Raw genomic sequence first — 20,779 nt, 5'->3', positions numbered from 1 at the left:
TTCTAGTATTTAGATTTTAAGGGCAAAGACAATTGGCTTAAGACAATTAAAAAACTGTTCAGTTTCCGGAATTAGTTTCCTTCTGGTGGCAATAATTGTAAACTACAGAATAAACTGTTTAGGGTGTCTCCTCTCTAGATTACTTATGAGCAGCAAAAAGCCAAACCCATTTTTGTCATAATTCACATCAGTTCGGCTCTGTTAAAAATACAAATTATACCAAAAATATATTTGAGTTAATCAAACCAAAAGAGATACATTGAAAAACTGCTGGGTATTAGATACGACCTGTATGTTGCTATGTATGTGTATATGAACATGGTATTTAAGTCATTTCTCCCCCTTCAGTTTTAGGATTCAAGCGTCAGAAAATAGTGATTTGTAGATGAAAGCAAAAAGAGCGACAACAACGACTACTACTATGACAAACAACAACAGCTTCTAACTACAAAACAACAAAAAAGAAAAACCAAAGCTTAATGGAATATTTGTATAGAGGAGTTTAGTGTAACGCCTCTTGTTCACAGGGTATAAAGAAATACTTAAACCAAAAACAAAATGCACATGTTGTATTGTATGAACGCTTTTTTATTTGTAAGTAGGTATGTAGTACAAAAATATTCTATACATACGTATGTATATGTGTGATTTAATTACGGTGGTCCAAAAGCCAAAAACTTAAAATTTTCGAGGTTCAGTTCTAGTTCAGATCTAGTTCAGTTCTAGTTCAGTTCTAGTTCAGTTCTAGTTCAGTTCTAGTTCAGTTCTAGTTCAGTTCTAGTTCAGTTCTAGTTCAGTTCTAGTTCAGTTCAAGTTCAGTTCTAGTTCAGTTCTAGTTCAGTTCTAGTTCAGTTCTAGTTCAGTTCTAGTTCAGTTCTAGTTCAGTTCTAGTTCAGTTCTAGTTCAGTTCTAGTTCAGTTCTAGTTCAGTTCTAGTTCAGTTCTAGTTCAGTTCTAGTTCAGTTCTAGTTCAGTTCTAGTTCAGTTCTAGTTCAGTTCTAGTTCAGTTCTAGTTCAGTTCTAGTTCAGTTCTAGTTCAGTTCTAGTTCAGTTCTAGTTCAGTTCTAGTTCAGTTCTAGTTCAGTTCTAGTTCAGTTCTAGTTCAGTTCTAGTTCAGTTCTAGTTCAGTTCTAGTTCAGTTCTAGTTCAGTTCTAGTTCAGTTCTAGTTCAGTTCTAGTTCAGTTCTAGTTCAGTTCTAGTTCAGTTCTAGTTCAGTTCTAGTTCAGTTCTAGTTCAGTTCTAGTTCAGTTCTAGTTCAGTTCTAGTTCAGTTCTAGTTCAGTTCTAGTTCAGTTCTAGTTCAGTTCTAGTTCAGTTCTAGTTCAGTTCTAGTTCAGTTCTAGTTCAGTTCTAGTTCAGTTCTAGTTCAGTTCTAGTTCAGTTCTAGTTCAGTTCTAGTTCAGTTCTAGTTCAGTTCTAGTTCAGTTCTAGTTCAGTTCTAGTTCAGTTCTAGTTCAGTTCTAGTTCAGTTCTAGTTCAGTTCTAGTTCAGTTCTAGTTCAGTTCTAGTAGTTCAGTTCTTCTAGTTCAGTTCTAGTTCAGTTCTAGTTCAGTTCTAGTTCAGTTCTAGTTCAGTTCTAGTTCAGTTCTAGTTCAGTTCTAGTTCAGTTCTAGTTCAGTTCTAGTTCAGTTCTAGTTCAGTTCTAGTTCAGTTCTAGTTCAGTTCTAGTTCAGTTCTAGTTCAGTTCTAGTTCAGTTCTAGTTCAGTTCTAGTTCAGTTCTAGTTCTGTTCTAGTTCAGTTCTAGTTCAGTTCTAGTTCAGTTCTAGTTCAGTTCTAGTTCAGTTCTAGTTCAGTTCTAGTTCAGTCTAGTTCAGTTCTAGTTCAGTTCTAGTTCAGTTCTAGTTCAGTTCTAGTTCAGTTCTAGTTCAGTTCTAGTTCAGTTCTAGTTCAGTTCTAGTTCAGTTCTAGTTCAGTTCTAGTTCAGTTCTAGTTCAGTTCTAGTTCAGTTCTAGTTCAGTTCTAGTTCAGTTCTAGTTCAGTTCTAGTTCAGTTCTAGTTCAGTTCTAGTTCAGTTCTAGTTCAGTTCTAGTCCAGTTCTAGTTCAGTTCTAGTTCAGTTCTAGTTCAGTTCTAGTTCAGTTCTAGTTCAATTCTAGTTCAATTCTAGTTCAGTTAGTTCAGTTCAGTTCTAGTTTTAGTTCTGTTTTAGTAACGTCTTATTGAAAACAAACATCAATCGCAATAAACTACTCAAACTTTGGTATTTCTTTAAAAAAAATATATAATTTGTAAGGCCCTAATCTTCAACAGAACATGAGCATATCTACTTATTTGCAATGTATTTTATGGCGAGCGAAAAAATTGTGTGTCGGTACGTGTTTGTAAAACCCTGCGCGGATACAAAAATTACACATAATACGTTCAACAATAACATCAAAGTTAAGCCGGAAGTGTAAAATTGTACAAAAGTGTCGTTTACACTTTCTGAGCCAATGGTTACTTCAACTCTTTTTTGTTATTGCTACTATTCCTGTTATTATCCTGGTGTGTGTGTTTTGTTTTTTTTTTTTTTTTTGTATTGTTAATGTTGGTTGCTATTTAACTAGTTAGTAGTTAAATTTTTGTTATTCTTTTCTATTATTTAGTTTCTATTTTATCTTAGTTTTTCTTTTGGTATATGCTACAGCTCATTGCCGTTATTAGATGTTGTTAGAAAGTGATATGCATTATCCCTACGAGGCAAAAATTTGTGTCAATTGTTTTAAACATAATGAATGTTTCTGTAAAGAAACTATAGAAAGTGTTAAAAACTAGAATATATTCGCGGGAATGTTGATATGACACTAGTTGGGTATCTTTATACATATGTACGTATATATCTTATCTCAGGACCTACTTTCTGCTCGATATTTTGAAATCCTAGGTTAAAATACTTAAGAAAATTTTTAGCTGCTTTAGCTGGTAGTCTGTTGCAAATATACCTATTGTAGTGTAACTATTTAACTTTATTTTATTAATTTGGAATGTTTTTATTTCATTTCTATTCTTAAGTAACATGTTGGACATCAAAGTCCCACCGAAATAACAACCAATTAAGTTTTATGTTCGGCGAATGCTTCGTAAGATCATATGGTTTAATTACCAAATTATCTCAGATATCGGAAAGAAAGTTGTTCTAAAATTGGCCCAAAGTAAGGGAATTCGGAATTCGCCGAATTAATATCTGTAAACTTCAACTTATAACAAGAACTAGTTCTCGTACTCGTCTAATATCATTGTGTCAAAATTGTACTCAAGGATATCACAATACTAGATAACGATTTCAAGAAGCGCAATCTTGTCTGAATAATGATATAAAGTTCCTAACATTTTACACCAATTTATTGAAATCAAAAACTGATCTCAAACAAAAACTAATCGTAAAATAGAAATATAATCCTATTGCTACTAAATATTCGTTAGGGAACTGCTATGGAGCAGACTCTCATTCGATGTAGAACAAATATACATTTTTCAGTCTTGGATGTAACTTGGGAAGGATATTGGAAGGAACAAAAACTGATAAAAACAACAAAAGTTTATTTCATTGCAACAAGTGTATTCGAAATAATACCATCTACAGAGACCTTTTATCTGGGTCATTGCAAACAAATATAATTCCATGTTTAGTATATTTCTGAAAAGCTTAACATGATAACCTGTTTCCGGGTAAGATATCGGATGAAAGTCGTTAACTAATGAACTAGTTCCAGAAACTTTCTAAATAAGTTCAGAAATAGTTTTAGTGCCAACTACTACAAAAACACATTATTATGACTCCGATTTTAAGAAGCACAACTTCTACGGAATGAGTATACCAATTTCCACGTTTTAACGATTTATTGAAAACAGAAAAGGATCGCAAGTGAGGCATTGCAAACAAACAAGCCATCTACATTTGATGAACATGAATTCGGTTCTAGGAACTATGTGAGCCATTTTTCCAAAAAAGTAAATTTTACTTAAAAACTTCGGTTCAAATGTTAAAAAGTACGGCCTTAAGAAAATTGTTTAGAAAACAATAATAACAATATTATAGTGGCTAGAAGTTCAGCTTCATTTACTTAAACAAACACCTGGAGAAGCTAATAACACGTTTATACACATACTACACCTTTAAATTATGTTTGCATTTGATGTAATTGCTACCACCCATATTACAGCCTGAATTCAATCATAGACCAACAGCAGCAAACTATTCAGTTTTAAGTTGTTTATTCAACTCTTGCAAATTTGCACAAACACGTAAACATATAGTAAATACAAACATGTATAATATCATCATTATGGCAGGAACCGACCCATACCAATACAATTACAAAACTTTACCGGATGTTGTGGTATTTTAGTGTTGCATTTTTTATTCTTGTAGTTGTTTCGTTTTGCCATTTTTTTTTTTTTTTTTTGTATTTTGTTTCCTGTTCAACATGAGACCTGTCTACTATGAAGTCGTGTTGAGGTTGCAGCTCATTCTTGTTGTTTTTGCTGGGTTGTTTTTTTTTTTCATCACCTACAAACATTATAATTTTTTTCTACTTGCCGCTTTACTGGCTAATGACAACAATTGCAGCAACAATAACATTGTATACGCAAATAAAAATGTAAATGTTGCGTATTTTTACAATTTTATAAACTGAATGTGGAAAAAAACAGATACAGTCAGACGGACAAGCTTATAGTTGTATACAATGAGAGAAGTAGGTACTACTAGTTATTGTCAAAGGAAAAGAGCAGGGGGGGGAGGAAAGTGGTAGTCAGACAGACGTAAACAATATCATATTTTATAATGCAAAACTGTGGTGCTTGCGGTTTTCATATTACATCGTTGTGTAAATACAATTGCAGCGTGTAGAAGGTGGGATGCGGTGTAAATGTTAGTGGTAAGTGGCAATATCATTAATAACTCATTTAATTAACAACGCGCATTTAGAACAATAGAACGAGAGTGTTGTTAATTAAGATTTTTAATTTTAAAATTTATTTAAAACCAATTTATGTTAACATACAGACACACATGCAACAAACGAACTCATAATTTATTTCAAACCATGATGGTTGTTTGCGTTACAAATGCAAACAAAAAAACACTCGGAAATGTTAGTAATAAATTTAAATTGTTTAAATTAATTTAATATTTAAATATTGTATTGAAAATTTATGGACAATGTTTTTAAGTTAGAAAAAGTATAAAACTCGATCGGGAATTCCGATTGCCTATTGAATACTTTAATACTTCTAACAAAAGAATATTCGGCCATGCCAAAACTTCTATTCCTACCATCAAATTTTGTGCCGTAAAATAAAAGTAAATTTTTTAAGGTCTTTATTTGATATATACTGAATTTTACTATTCGAAATTAATATAGACATCAGAGTAATTTTGGAATAAGGCCTTAAGAGAGATTTTTGTAGCTATAAAACTTTTTTATGATAAATTTCTCCACTTTCACTGCTATTATTAATATAGATTTTCACCGCTATATATGATTTTTCTAGACAGTTATGAGCGTTAAAGTAATTTTCTGAAGGGGGCCTTATACGGGGGCGAAATCGTGGACCAATATTGCCCATTTTCAATAACCAAACAACCTGTTATTAACTAAAAATATATGTGCGAAATTTCAACTCTCTAGCTTCCCGTTTGGACTCTATCGTGTTTTCAACAGACGACAGACGGACGGATATGGCTAGATCGTCTTAGGATCTAATAAGGACCCAGAACTTTATGGGTCTTAGACGAATATTTCGGATGTGTTACAAAGTGATTTAGGTTCCTATAAAACATGTTTATGCCGAATTTCACGCCATATATGCTTCCTTTAGCCAGTTATGAGCGTTAAAAGTAATTTTCTGTAGGAGACCTTATATGGAGGGTAGGGTCAATTATGGACCTATCCATATAAAATGTTAAAAAGAGATTTACTTTCCTATAAAAAAAAATTTATATAGATTTTCACCGCTAGTATATGATTTTTCTAGACAGTTATGAGCGTTAAAGTAATTTTCTGAAGGGGACCTTATATGGGGGCGAAATCGTGGACCAATATTGCCCATTTTCAATACCAAACAACCTGTATTAACTAAAAATATATGTTCGAAATTTCAGCCCTCTAGCATCCCGTTTGGACTCTATCGTGTTTTTCAACAGACAGACGGACGGACATGGCTAGATCGTCTTAGAATCTAATAAGGACCCAGAACCAATATTGCCCATTTTCAATACCAAACAACCTGTATTGACTAAAAATATATGTGCGAAATTTCAGCTCTCTAGCTTCCCGTTTGGACTCTTTCGTGTTTTCATCGTCTAAGATCGTCTTAGAATCTAATAAGAACCCAGAACTTATGGGTCTTAGACGAATATTTCAATGTGTTACAAAGGGAATGACAAAAACAATATACATACTCCCCATCTCTATACAGATACACATATGTATAATGACTGATTTTTCAATTTCTAGGCTTTTTTTACAAAATTTAATATTTTGGAAACATTTTAATTTTCTTACCATGGATATGAAAGATCTTGGGCAAATTTGAGTATTTTAACTCTATAGTTTTCCAGATATGCAAATTTTTGTATTAATTGTGGCAGGTATCGCAACCCCCTATTACTAGTCCCGCCAATTTATTACCCAAATGTTCACCTGAATGTCATTTTATTGAAGATTTGGATCCCGAAGATATCTGGGGTCTTCAGAAATTGATTTCAAAAGACAGACGGACATAACTTAATCGCTTAACCGCTATCTATAAGGATCCAGATAATATTACTTTATATGGGTCGGAATTTATATTGTGGAAAATTACAAAGGGAATAACAAACTTATACATATATATTGTTCTCACGAAGATGGTAAATTTTTTAGTGGAACCGGTACATTTTTTTAGTATACCGGTGAATTTGGCATGTACAATCACGACTTATTGAAAACAAAAACTGATCGCAAATTATTAAATAACACAATAAAAAACGAGATATAATTTCACAGTACTTTTAGCAAATTATAACTCGAAATCAAGACTTTCAAATTTTAAACCCAGAGACGAAAGAACACTTTTCTACAGGATTCAGAGAAGAATGTGGCATTTTTGTTTTGCATTGACACGAAATCTCGAAAACCTGTTGTGATGGAGAAATTCGTATTAAACGCAAATCAATCCTTTAAATAAGTATAATATAGCCTTTTCCTGACTCTTATTATATACATACGAAGAATTTGAATAGATATCAATCAATATATAGATCAATATTTTTACTTGTCTTCTAATTTAGGTTCGCGATTATGCTCCAGTAGACAATTAAAGATATGTATTCATATTGGTCCAAAAAAATTTCGATGAGTATGAAACTTTCATGTCTTCATATATCCACTAAAAATCTTTGAAATCTCTGGATAACTTCTCACCACATCGATTAACTTTGTTTCTTACAGAAAGAAACCATTATATCGATGGATATAATCATGAACTTTTCAGGTTTCTCATCTGGCTATTCTACATATCCTTATTTTCCTCCATATAATGTATGTATGTTCTCCTCGCTGAGAAAGAAAATCGAATGAGACATCACACGAGGAACTTTCTAATGCTACCTGCTGTCAGCTTTTAATATTTTCCAATGGTTCCTAGTAGGAGCACAGGTCCTTAACAAATTCTATTCATTTTATTTTCTTTTATCTAGAGCAAGTATTAATTTCTCTTGCCTAGACTGCTTCTAGTGCTCGTGCTCCTACATGTCGCCTTTACGTATTAGACGGTCTACCTTTTCTACGACTACACTAAGGATTCAAATAGAATGTTTAAGATCTTGGGGCTTTCTTAGGGTATAAACAACCCACATTCTCTAGAAGCGTCCGATTTCTAATAATATTCCCTCCTGGTGAGTGGGTGACCATAAAGCTGCTTTGATGGTGATGTTCAGCCAAAAGATGCTCATGATTTTCGGCTTGTAAAGCCTGCAATTATTCGTTGGCTGTATTTCGCAGCAGTAAAAACTATAGATTCGGCATCTAATAACAAGAAAATGAATCCATATTATCAAAGGATTGTCACCTACGGAAAATCCTTGAGTGTTATTTGAGTTTATGCGCATTACTTTGGTTTTAGACATATTTATTGACAACCACACTAGCACAGCATACTGTTTAATATCGGTCTGTGAGGAGGCAGATGTCATCTCCAAAATTGCCTTATAATTCCTACGTAGTAAATGGAGAAGTCAATAAAGATAAGGAACCATACTCATTCCATTAAGCTACTTAGCAGACTGTTCAATCCACTATTATTAGAAGCAGGGATTGTTATAAACATTAATTAATTCGATCATCTTTGATGTAACACAAACGAACTGAACAAATTTTTCTAAGTAAGCCCAAGAATTTAGAAAATGTTCCATTACAAATTCTCAATATCTAGTTAATATTTAACACTTCTTATAGTAAATAAAAACCACCAGACACTAAAGAAATAAAAGCAAACTAGCAAACTTCTTAAACTTAAAGTAAAATTACAATAATTTTTGTATTAAATAAACGAACAAAAAGTGTTTTGTTTTTTACACAAAAAAGTCTTTATTACAAAAAAAATTCAATATGTTTCAATTTTCTTAAGGATGATTAAGTTGGACAAGTTATAATGATATTCATAATGAAAGAAATAAAAAAAGTAGAAAGCAAGAGGAGTATGAAAATGAATGGAAAGAAAATTACTCAAGCATACTAAAAATATTTTGTCTGTTTTTATCACTAACAACAATTCCATCCATACAAATTCAAACACACGCAGTCAGACACACACAGAAGTACACCCACACATGCGAACATATAAAAGCACATTCATACCATTAACATGAGCAACATCATCATCATCAACATCTTCGACATCGGTAGCATCAGTAGTAGACCAAGCAACAACTACTATGTCTCTATATCTACATACTCATTTTTACACAATCAGTCTTCTATGACACACATAATGTTAATACCACTCTTGCCAAGATTAACACCCTCCAAGCTACTCTCTTGATGGGAACGCATATAAATCAGGAATTGTATGATAACATAGAAAAGATTATTGCGGTCATAGGCACAATTGTGTATTTCTCCATCACTAATAAAATTGAATTTGGGCTTCAAAGGATTAGTACACAATATGGCACAATGAGCCTTGTTCTGTACCAAGGCCACTGTATCCTTTGCCGAACGTTTCTCTTCACCAATAATAACGTAGCGACTATAAAAAGGACGACCACCGCCTTGAGGTAAGGGCATTAGTTGAGTATCCAAATAAACACAAAACAAATGGAAAAGTATCTGGAGAATAGAAAAACAGGGATAGAAGGAAAATAAAAAAAATTATTTTCCCCAGAAGAAAAGGAACGATAAAAATAGTTGTTATTTATTTATTCATTTTTGTATACATACTGCAGAGTCAGTGGGCAAATGTTCGTCCCATTTAAGGCCATGATATTCCGAACCAGAATTCCAACGATAATCTGCTATACAAGAGCCTTTAGCCAAATCTGGTAGAAGGTGTAGTAAATACAAATATTTATTAATACACTGTAGTGTTATCAATTTATGTTTTTTTGGTATTTAAACAGCAGCAGCCGCCCATCACTTACCCTTGATGCGTTGCACCAAATATTCTTGATTACTTGACATTTCCAAAAATGGCACTATCATTGGCAGCATTGGCATATAGAGCGTAACAAATTGTTGGCTCTCTACCGTTTTCTTTAGTCTTTCCAAGCCAATACCACCAATTGCATGTCGTGAAAACCGCGTTGTTTAAATGATTCATCAATATTTCCAATTTCTTTTGTTAAACGTTGCAATACGGTGAAGGAAATCCACTGTTTGTTTAACAAAAAAAAAAATATAAACATTACCCGGGACAACAACGATAACCGAACCAAGGATGAGATGGAAAATTGTAAACAAAAAAATATGATTGTACAAGGAATTATTTTAATGATGATTTTAAATCATACCGTCCTTAAATTGCCCACATATTGTGCGAGTCTTTCCGATGAAATGCGTTTTATAACTTCAGAGTTACTATCAATTATATTTAAACCTCCCTCCTCTTTCGATGTTGTTTATTTTGTGTGGCCGGAGCTAAAGTAAAGCAAGAAATTATAGTGAAAAATATTTGCGTATAATTTATACAACAGTGATGACAAAATGACACCCAGTAAGCAGTAATAGGGATGCAATGGAATATTTTCTTAAGGTGAAAATTGTAGGTGGTACAAGTGGGGATCACTTGTTAAATGAAGTAAATGTTTATCGAAAAATAATAAATGACAAAATTAATGTTGAGAACTTTAAATCACATATTAAATTTAATGGTAAAATTTGTTAAGAATATAATGAATATGCTGTGTATTGACAATTTAGAAGCATAATTAGCATTTTACAAGTTCTAGTTTATTTCTAGCTCAGTTCCAGATCAGTTCTTGTTCTACTTCAGCTCTAGTTCTGTTCAAGTTCAGTTCTAGTTTAGTTCTAGTTCAGTTCTAGTTCAGTTCTAGTTCAGTTCTAGTTCAGTTCTAGTTCAGTTCTAGTTCAGTTCTAGTTCAGTTCTAGTTCAGTTCTAGTTCAGTTCTAGTTCAGTTCTAGTTCAGTTCTAGTTCAGTTCTAGTTCAGTTCTAGTTCAGTTCTAGTTCAGTTCTAGTTCAGTTCTAGTTCAGTTCTAGTTCAGTTCTAGTTCAGTTCTAGTTCAGTTCTAGTTCAGTTCTAGTTCAGTTCTAGTTCAGTTCTAGTTCAGTTCTAGTTCAGTTCTAGTTCAGTTCTAGTTCAGTTCTAGTTCAGTTCTAGTTCAGTTCTAGTTCAGTTCTAGTTCAGTTCTAGTTCAGTTCTAGTTCAGTTCTAGTTCAGTTCTAGTTCAGTTCTAGTTCAGTTCTAGTTCAGTTCTAGTTCAGTTCTAGTTCAGTTCTAGTTCAGTTCTAGTTCAGTTCTAGTTCATTCTATTCAGTTCTAGGTTCAGTTCTAGTTCAGTTCTAGTTCAGTTCTAGTTCAGTTCTAGTTCATTCAGTTCAGTTCTAGTTCAGTTTCTAGTTCAGTTCTAGTTCAGTTCTAGTTCAGTCTAGTTCAGTTCTAGTTCATTTCTAGTTCAGTTCTAGTTCAGTTCTAGTTTCAGTTCTAGTTCATTCTAGTTCAGTTCTAGTGCAGTTCTAGTTCAGTTCTAGTTTCAGTTCTAGTTCAGTTCTAGTTCAGTTCTAGTTCGTTAGTTCAGTTCTAGTTCAGTTCTAGTTCAAGTTAGTTCTAGTTCAGTTCTAGTTCAGTTCTATTCAGTTTCTAGTTCAGTTCTAGTTCAGTTCTAGTTCAGTTCTAGTTTCAGTTCCTAGTTCAGTTCTAGTTCATTCTAGTTCAGTTCTAGTTCAGTTCTAGTTCAGTTCTAGTTCATTCTAGTTCAGTTTCTAGTTCATTCTAGTTCAGTTTCTAGTTCAGTTCTAGTTCAGTTCTATTCAGTTCTATTCATTCTAGTTCAGTTCTAGTTCAGTTCTAGTTCAGTTCTAGTTCAGTTCTAGTTCAGTTCTAGTTCAGTTCTAGTTCAGTTCTAGTTCAGTTCTAGTTCAGTTCTAGTTCAGTTCTAGTTCAGTTCTAGTTCAGTTCTAGTTCAGTTCTAGTTCAGTTCTAGTTCAGTTCTAGTTCAGTTCTAGTTCAGTTCTAGTTCAGTTCTAGTTAGTTCAGTTCTAGTTCAGTTCTAGTTCAGTTTTAGTTCAGTTCTAGTTCAGTTCTAGTTCAGTTCTAGTTCAGTTCTAGTTCAGTTCTAGTTCAGTTCTAGTTCAGTTCTAGTTCAGTTCTAGTACAGTTCTAGTACAGTTCTAGTTCAGTTCTAGTTCAGGAACAAAATCCCCGATGAATGAACGAATCGCAACCCTAGTTTTCGAAGACGACTATGTATTTGATGAAAGAACTGTTTTCCACAACTGTTCTGTAAAACGAATATCGATTCCATATAACTTCAACGCACGCATTCTCTTACAATTTATATATAAGTTACCCTATATTAGAAACTTAAGTAAACAAATATTTTGATTGTCTTAAGTTTTTTTTACTTTATTATTAATCGAGGTTAAAAGTTGGTTTTATTAAAGACGTTGCATTCGTAGCCTGCGATTGCTATTCCTACGATGCCTTGCTACTCTTTGGCGGTGACTACGATTTGTTCTGTGCAACCGCATCCGCTGCATACGATTTATGTTGCTTTGGCGACGCAAATGTGATGCACGGCGATTAAATTTAACGTTATCATTGAAATTGTTAAAATTATTCCGGTTATATATTGGCCTGTTGTTGCGACCTAATGATCTGGGGACTGGTGTTGCAGTTGCTGTTCCTGTAGGAGTTGTTGGTGTTCCTGTTGGAGTTGTCGCCGTTCCTGTTGGAGTTGTTGCCGTTCCTGTTGGTGGTGTTGCCGTTCCTGTGGGTGCTGTTGTTATCGTTGGAGTTGTTCCCGTTGGTGTTGTACCAGTTCCCGTTGGTGTTGTTGTTGTTCCAGTTGGTGGTGGTGTTATCGGTGGCATTATTATGGGCTTAGGAGTAGTTGTTGTCGTTGTGGTTGTTTGTTTCCAATAAGCTGGAACAAATCTACTTTCTCTATTATCCGAACGCCCTCGTTGACGATACAATCTATATCTCATTCCATTTCCTCCACTAGAACGACCATCTACCAACAAATTGCAAACATTATCCCTCTAAATAAATTTAAATGCATTTATGAACTTACAAGCTGATTGAATTAAGATTGCGGTCAGCACCAGCATCCCCAGACTCCAGCGCATTATTCCAAATCTTTATTTACTCCGTATTCTAATATTCACAAAATCACGTTTATTCCCTTAACAAATCTTTGTTTGTGGATGTTAAACGCTAACAGATGACTGATAGTTCTTATTGCAAATTCACATAATATTTATACGCTTCTAGGTGTCTAGAGTTTTTAATTTCTAATTTAATTAATATCACTAACCCATATATATAAACTATGTTGCAAAAAAAAGAAAAGAAAAGCTGTTTTGAAGACTCTTGTTGTATTATTAAAAAAACGTGAACAATTTCTTTACTACAACACACACAGCGCTAAAACAGTTTTAATCCGAAAGTGAACTCTATTGACCTGGTCAAAATCTTTATTTTCTCATGTTTGTACACATGTATCTACTCATGTTGGTATTTAGAATAGAAGATTTAACAATAGCAGAAAAACGCCAAAAAAATAATAAAATTTTACATAAAACATAATAAAAAAAATCAATCACAATCAAAGTAATCAATCAATCTTGTTAACAGCATGTGAGAGTTTATGATAATTAATATTTAATGCTACCAGAGTTGCCATTTCGTTGCTTTTAGGTATTTTTGGGGGATTTTTAATAGATGTAAAATTTAATAATCATTACATTCTTTTGTTTTTATGATACGAAATTTACATAACAATCTATCTATGTCCGTACGTTTGTATATTCTGGGTCCTTGTAAAACTCTATGACGATCTGGACATATCCGTCCGTCTGTTGAAGGCACTATTGTGATCAGGGGAACGAAACCAAAATATTTGAATAAGTTAGTTTTAAGTAGACTAAAACTATTCTGTTAAGTATCTCTTATCTAATTTTATAAGAATCGGTCTATAATTAACCCTTATAAGGTCCACCTCCAAAAATTACTCTAAAGCTCATAACTAAAATTTATGTAACAGTATTGCAACAAAATTTTAAGGGAACATGTTTTATAGAACATTTCGCATAATTTTGCATCCCTTTAGAAAATACCATATCTTTATCAAATTTCTTGAGTCTTTTGCCATTAAAAACTTTAGATTAAGCGAAGTTCCTTAAATACAATTTACACTAGACCTCCTTTTATGCGATTTATATGTTTCGAAAGAATCGTTTAATCCACATTCGCATTCTCACTAGTTTGCATTTTATATAAAATCGCATAAATTCTAATTAAAGCCCCAAAAAAGGCAAACAAAATTATATATAAAAATCAAACCAACAACAAAATAATACGTATTCCAAATAAAGAAAAAATTTTCAAAAATAATATAAATAATTTAGTTACAAGCCTATCTAAATCAACTTTAAATTTATGAAAAAAAAAAAAACTTTTGTATCGGGTATATGTAAATGTATGATCGACATTGTGGAGGGTTAAAGGACGTAATAAGTTGTCGCTTTTAGTGTATATTTATATAATGATTAGTACCTATTACCGAACTTTCATATATGAAGTCATATTTAATAAGTCTTTCATAATTTTCACTTACCTGGTGATGGAGACAATTGATACAACGATGTTTTTAGTAGATTAGCTGCATTATTACATAAGACCAGAAGGAGTTAATAGAACCTCCTGTAGAGAAAGTTGGATTTATATCAGTGATTCAGTCATGCTGTATTCTTTACGAGAAACATCTCTAAAATAAGAAAATAAAGAAAATGATTGGTATATCATTTTTATTTGAAATTAAGTTGGTGTCTAAAAATCTAAATCGAATTGTAGACTCTATATTTTTCATTGTACGTATTTCTGTTTAATCATTATTATGTCTAAAGAAAAAGTGATTTAAACATTAGGAGGAAGTAGAATTGCTTAAGCAATCTTCTGTACACAATAACATTTATTCACAAGTCTCTAAAAAGTACACTGCTGCGAAAACTTCAGAACATTTCATCTAAAATGTTTTTGTTCAGCTCAAGTTCAATTCTAAGTAGTTCAGTTCCAGTTCTAGTTCAGTTCTAGTTCAGTTTCTAGTTCAGTTCTAGTTCAGTTCTAGTTCAGTTCTAGTTCAGTTCTAGTTCAGTTCTAGTTTCAGTTCTAGTTCAGTTCTAGTTCAGTTCTAGTTCAGTTCTAGTTCAGTTCTAGTTCAGTTCTAGTTCAGTCTAGTTCAGTTTAGTCAGTTCTAGTTCAGTTCTAGTTCAGTTCTAGTTCAGTTCTAGTTCAGTTCTAGTTCAGTTCTAGTTCAGTTCTAGTTCAGTTCTAGTTCAGTTCTAGTTCAGTTCTAGTTCAGTTCTAGTTCAGTTCTAGTTCAGTTCTAGTTCAGTTCTAGTTCAGTTCTAGTTCAGTTCTAGTTCAGTTCTAGTTCAGTTCTAGTTCAGTTCTAGTTCAGTTCTAGTTCAGTTCTAGTTCAGTTCTAGTTCAGTTCTAGTTCAGTTCTAGTTCAGTTCTAGTTCAGTTCTAGTTCAGTTCTAGTTCAGTTCTAGTTCAGTTCTAGTTCAGTTCTAGTTCAGTTCTAGTTCAGTTCTAGTTCAGTTCTAGTTCAGTTCTAGTTCAGTTCTAGTTCAGTTCTAGTTCAGTTCTAGTTCAGTTCTTTCAGTTCTAGTTCAGTTCTAGTTCAGTTCTAGTTCAGTTCTAGTTCAGTTCTAGTTCAGTTCTAGTTCAGTTCTAGTTCAGTTCTAGATCAGTTCTTTCAGTTCTAGTTCAGTTCTAGTTCAGTTCTAGTTCAGTTCTAGTTCAGTTCTAGTTCAGTTCTAGGTCAGTTCTAGTTCAGTTCTAGTTCAGTTCTAGTTCAGTTCTAGTTCAGTTCTAGTTCAGTTCTAGTTCAGTTCTAGTTCAGTTCTAGTTCAGTTCTAGTTCAGTTCTAGTTCAGTTCTAGTTCAGTTCTAGTTCAATTCTAGTTCAGTTCTAGTTCAGTTCTAGTTCAGTTCTAGTTCAGTTCTAGTTCAGTTCTAGTTCAGTTCTAGTTCAGTTCTAGTTAGTTCTAGTTCAGTTCTAGTTCAGTTCTAGTTCAGTTCTAGTTCAGTTCTAGTTCAGTTCTAGTTCAGTTCTAGTTCAGTTCTAGTTCAGTTCTAGTTCAGTTCTAGTTCAGTTCTAGTTCAGTTCTAGTTCAGTTCTAGTTCAGTTCTAGTTCAGTTCTAGTTCAGTTCTAGTTCAGTTCTAGTTCAGTTCTAGTTCAGTTCTAGTTCAGTTCTAGATCAGTTCTACTTCAGTTCTAGTTCAGTTCTAGTTCAGTTCTAGTTCAGTTCTAGTTCAGTTCTAGTTCAGTTCTAGTTCAGTTCTAGTTCAGTTCTAGTTCAGTTCTAGTTCAGTTCTAGTTCAGTTCTAGTTCAGTTCTAGTTCAGTTCTAGTTCAGTTCTAGATCAGTTCTAGTTCAGTTCTAGTTCAGTTCTAGTTCAGTTCTAGTTCAGTTCTAGTTCAGTTCTAGTTCAGTTCTAGTTCAGTTCTAGTTCAGTTCTAGTTCAGTAGTTCAGTTCTAGTTCAGTTCTAGTTCAGTTCTAGTTCAGTTCTAGTTCAGTTCTAGTTCAGTTCTAGTTCAGTTCTAGTTCAGTTCTTTCAGTTCTAGTTCAGTTCTAGTTCAGTTCTAGTTCAGTTCTAGTTCAGTTCTAGTTCAGTTCTAGTTCAGTTCTAGTTCAGTTCTAGTTCAGTTCTAGTTCAGTTCTAGTTCAGTTCTAGTTCAGTTCTAGTTCAGTTCTAGTTCAATTCTAGTTCAGTTCTAGTTCAGTTCTAGTTCAGTTCTAGTTCAGTTCTAGTTCAGTTCTAGTTCAGTTCAAGTTCAGTTCTTGTTCAGTTCTAGTTCAGTTCAGTTCTAGTTCAGTTCAGTTCTAGTTCAGTTCTAGTTCAGTTCTAGTTCAGTTCTAGTTCAGTTCTAGTTCAGTTCTAGTTCAGTTCTAGTTCAGTTCTAGTTCAGTTCTAGTTCAGTTCTAGTTCAGTTCTAGTTCAGTTCTAGTTCAGTTCTAGTTCAGTTCTAGTTCAGTTCTAGTTCAGTTCTAGTTCAGTTCTAGTTCAGTTCTAGTTCAGTTCTAGTTCAGTTCTAGTTCAGTTCTAGTTCAGTTCTAGTTCAGTTCTAGTTCAGTTCTAGTTCAGTTCTAGTTCAGTTCTAGTTCAGTTCTAGTTCAGTTCTAGTTCAGTTCTAGTTCAGTTCTAGTTCAGTTCTAGTTCAGTTCTAGTTCAGTTCTAGTTCAGTTCTAGTTCAGTTCTAGTTCAGTTCTAGTTCAGTTCTAGTTCAGTTCTAGTTCAGTTCTAGTTCAGTTCTAGTTCAGTTCTAGTTCAGTTCTAGTTCAGTTCTAGTTCAGTTCTAGTTCAGTTTCTAGTTCAGTTCTAGTTCAGTTCTAGTTCAGTTCTAGTTCAGTTCTAGTTCAGTTCTAGTTCAGTTCTAGTTCAGTTCTAGTTTCAGTTCTAGTTCAGTTCTAGTTCAGTTCTAGTTCAGTTCTAGTTCAGTTCTAGTTCAGTTCTAGTTCAGTTCTAGTTCAGTTCTAGTTCAGTTCTAGTTCAGTTCTAGTTCCGTTCTAGTTTCAGTTCTAGTTCAGTTCTAGTTCAGTTCTAGTTTCAGTTTCTAGTTCAGTTCTAGTTCAGTTCTAGTTCAGTTCTAGTTTCAGTTCTAGTTCAGTTCTAGTTCAGTTCTTAGTTCCGTTTCTAGTTCAGTCTAGTTCAGTTCTAGTTCAAGTTCTAGTTCAGTTCTAGTTCAGTTCTATTCAGTTCTAGTTCAGTTCTAGTTCAGTTCTAGTTCAGTTCTAGTTCAGTTTCCTAGTTCAGTTCTAGTTCAGTTTCTAGTTCAGTTCTAGTTCAGTTCTAGTTCAGTTCTAGTTCAGTTCTAGTTCAGTTCTAGTTCAGTCTATCGTAGTTCAGTTCTAGTTCAGTTCTAGTTCAGTTCTAGTTCAGTTCTAGGTTAGTTCTAGTGCAGTTCTAGTTCAGTTCTAGTTCAGTTCTAGTTCAGTTCTAGTTCAGTTCTAGTTCAGTTCTAGTTCAGTTCTAGTTCAGTTCTAGTTCAGTTCTAGTTCAGTCTAGTTCATCTAGTTCAGTCTAGTTCAGTTCTAGTTCAGTTCTAGTTCAGTTCTAGTTCAGTTCTAGTTCAGTTCTAGTTCTAGTTTAGTTCAGTTCTAGTTCAGTTCTAGTTCAGTTCTAGTTCAGTTCTAGTTCAGTTCTAGTTCAGTTCTAGTTCAGTTCTAGTTCAGTTCTAGTTCAGTTCTAGTTCAGTTCTAGTTCAGTTCTAGTTCAGTTCTAGTTCAGTTCTAGTTCTAGTTCAGTTCTAGTTCAGTTCTAGTTCAGTTCTAGTTCAGTTCTAGTTCAGTTCTAGTTCAGTTCTAGTTCAGTTCTAGTTCAGTTCTAGTTCAGTTCTAGTTCAGTTCTAGTTCAGTTCTAGTTCAGTTCTAGTTCAGTTCTAGTTCAGTTCTAGTTCAGTTCTAGTTCAGTTCTAGTTCAGTTCTAGTTCAGTTCTAGTTCAGTTCTAGTTCAGTTCTAGTTCAGTTCTAGTTCAGTTCTAGTTCAGTTCTAGTTCAGTTCTAGTTCAGTTCTAGTTCAGTTCTAGTTCAGTTCTAGTTCAGTTCTAGTTCAGTTGTAGTTCAGTTCTAGTTCAGTTCTAGTTCAGTTCTAGTTCAGTTCTAGTTCAGTTCTAGTTCAGTTCTAGTTCAGTTCTAGTTCAGTTCTAGTTCAGTTCTAGTTCAGTTCTAGTTCAGTTCTAGTTCATCTAGTTCAGTTCTAGTTCAGTTCTAGTTCAGTTCTAGTTCAGTTCTAGTTCATTCTAGTTCAGTTCTAGTTCAGTTCTAGTTCAGTTCTAGTTCAGTTCTAGTTCAGTTCTAGTTCAGTTCTAGTTCAGTTCTAGTTCAGTTCTAGTTCAGTTCTAGTTCAGTTCTAGTTCAGTTCTAGTTCAGTTCTAGTTCAGTTCTAGTTCAGTTCTAGTTCAGTTCTAGTTCAGTTCTAGTTCAGTTCTAGTTCAGTTCTAGTTCAGTTCTAGTTCAGTTCTAGTTCAGTTCTAGTTCAGTCTTAGTTCAGTTCTAGTTCAGTTCTAGGTTAGTTCTAGTGCAGTTCTAGTTCAGTTCTAGTTCAGTTCTAGTTCAGTTCTAGTTCAGTTCTAGTTCAGTTCTAGTTCAGTTCTAGTTCAGTTCTAGTTCAGTTCTAGTTCAGTTCTAGTTCAGTTCTAGTTCAGTTCTAGTTCAGTTCTAGTTCAGTTCTAGTTCAGTTCTAGTTCAGTTCTAGTTCAGTTCTAGTTCAGTTCTAGTTCAGTTCTAGTTCAGTTCTAGTTCAGTTCTAGTTCAGTTCTAGTTCAGTTCTAGTTCAGTTCTAGTTCAGTTCTAGTTCAGTTCTAGTTCAGTTCTAGTTCAGTTCTAGTTCAGTTCTAGTTCTAGTTCAGTTAGTTCAGTTCTAGTTCAGTTCTAGTTCAGTTCTAGTTCAGTTCTAGTTCAGTTCTGTCAGTTCTAGTTTCAGTTCTTCAGTTCAGTTCTATGTTCAGTTCTAGTTCAGTTCTAGTTAGTTCATTCAGTTCATAGTTTAGTTCTAGTTCATCAGTTAAGTCTAGTTCATCTCAAGTTCTGGTCTAGTTCATTTCTATTTAATTGTAGTTCAGTTCTGGTTCATTTCTAGTCCAGTTTAGTAGTTAATTTCTAATTATATTCCAGTTCAGTTCTACTTCAGTAGAATTGGTTACATTGGACTTGTTTCACTAAGACTTCATTCATCCAAAGAAGATGTCAAAAAGAAAGTGTTGACACATGCGACATTTTAGAATTTTATAAACTGTTACTTACTTAAATAACGCTGCAAACTAATATGATCGGTAATCTGTTCATCTCTTTCGTATTTTGATAAGGAGAAACAAACGGTGAGCTGGAATCCTCCATAGCGCTGGCATTGAAATTTGAATTATTCATCATGGAAGAATTCCAAGAAGCATTCTGCAATTGATGCTGCTGTTGTGGGCTAAGTACTTTGGCGGGGTGGTGTAGTGCGTGTATAACTCCAATTGGGAGAATTAGCGCCACGAGCTAGAAGTACAAAGCAATTAATAAAAATTTATGAAATAAAAAAACAAGAAATATTTACATTCATTGAAAGAAGAATGCCAACTGAGTATGGTATTATTGATATAGGGCTCCTGACGTTTATCACTAAACTGTTCCTTCTTTTTGGGGGTAGTAGTTATAAAGGAATTATCTATACAAAGAAAGTTGTATTACAAAATTGGTTGAAATTAGAAATATATTTATTAAACATACCATTATCATCAAATTTCATTAGATTTTTCTGCTGCCTGGTTCCCTGTACTGGTTGTGTGTAAAATATGTACAGAAAATACTTTAGAAAACTGGCCAACATACTAAGACCCACTATGGCGGCCACCCCATACTCAAGGTAATACCAGTTGGATTCGGCATAGGGACACTTGTTGCTGATGTCAAACAATAATATGGCCAATATGACCACATTAAAAGAACCCCATTTTAGGTAATATTTAGCTTTCGACGCTCTCATTTTTAAATCTAAACTTTGTTCCACCAAAACATTTTGTTTTAATGGCGTGCTATGAAGGAATTTCAATTCTTTTTCATATTTTTATAGTAAAAAAAATGTTTATATTACTTACCAATATGAATTCATACAATTCATTTTCTTTATTTACAATTTTAGACTAATTTTATTTAATTTGTTTGTATAATTAACTGCAAAAACTTATAAAAATATAAAAATTGTTTTCCCGGCGCCTTTTTTGCAATAAAATGCCGTCCAGCTGTTGTGTAGAGGTTATGTGTTACGCAGACCCCTGCGCCGACAAATATTAATGGCGACTGACACTAAACATGTTGGCGGGCGGCTTAAAATCGACTGTAAGTTTTAAACTACGATTAGTTTTTAAATTTTCAACGATTTTAAATAAAAACGGAATCCGAGAGATCAGAAAGTGGGATTTTGGAAGCAAATATATTGTTTTATAACCACAAAACAGAGCAAGTACAAAAGTTGTGTGAGAAATTATGCAGAGATGGATAAAAAATTCTTAAAAATTAAAACAAATCTTTTCTTCAAGTTTTACGAGGATCTGCCGATATTTAACCCTATCCTCCATATAAACCA

General features: G+C 33.6%; 1 protein-coding gene across 1 annotated transcript; it reads right to left on the bottom strand.

Moving 5' to 3' along the window:
- Nucleotides 1-8,526: 8,526 nt before the first annotated feature.
- On the bottom strand, nt 8,527-20,471 carry LOC119611268 (transmembrane protein 209). Its single transcript, XM_037966794.1, is given in 15 exon segments — nt 8,527-9,292; nt 9,404-9,501; nt 9,604-9,744; nt 9,747-9,834; nt 9,973-10,079; nt 10,082-10,099; nt 14,262-14,321; nt 14,324-14,377; nt 14,380-14,411; nt 19,452-19,512; nt 19,515-19,632; nt 19,634-19,692; nt 19,751-19,861; nt 19,924-20,228; nt 20,292-20,471. Coding segments are annotated over 15 exon segments (1,635 nt in total). The 5' UTR covers nt 20,315-20,471; the 3' UTR covers nt 8,527-8,932.
- Between the last annotated feature and the right edge of the window lie 308 nt (nt 20,472-20,779).

Source organism: Lucilia sericata, unplaced genomic scaffold, assembly GCF_015586225.1.
Source record: "Lucilia sericata isolate MDLA Ls3-8-SP2 unplaced genomic scaffold, ASM1558622v1 Contig001400F_arrow, whole genome shotgun sequence".
NCBI lineage: Eukaryota > Metazoa > Arthropoda > Insecta > Diptera > Calliphoridae > Lucilia > Lucilia sericata.
Note: the sequence above shows the minus strand (reverse complement) of the source record. Positions and strands in the feature narration are given on the sequence as shown.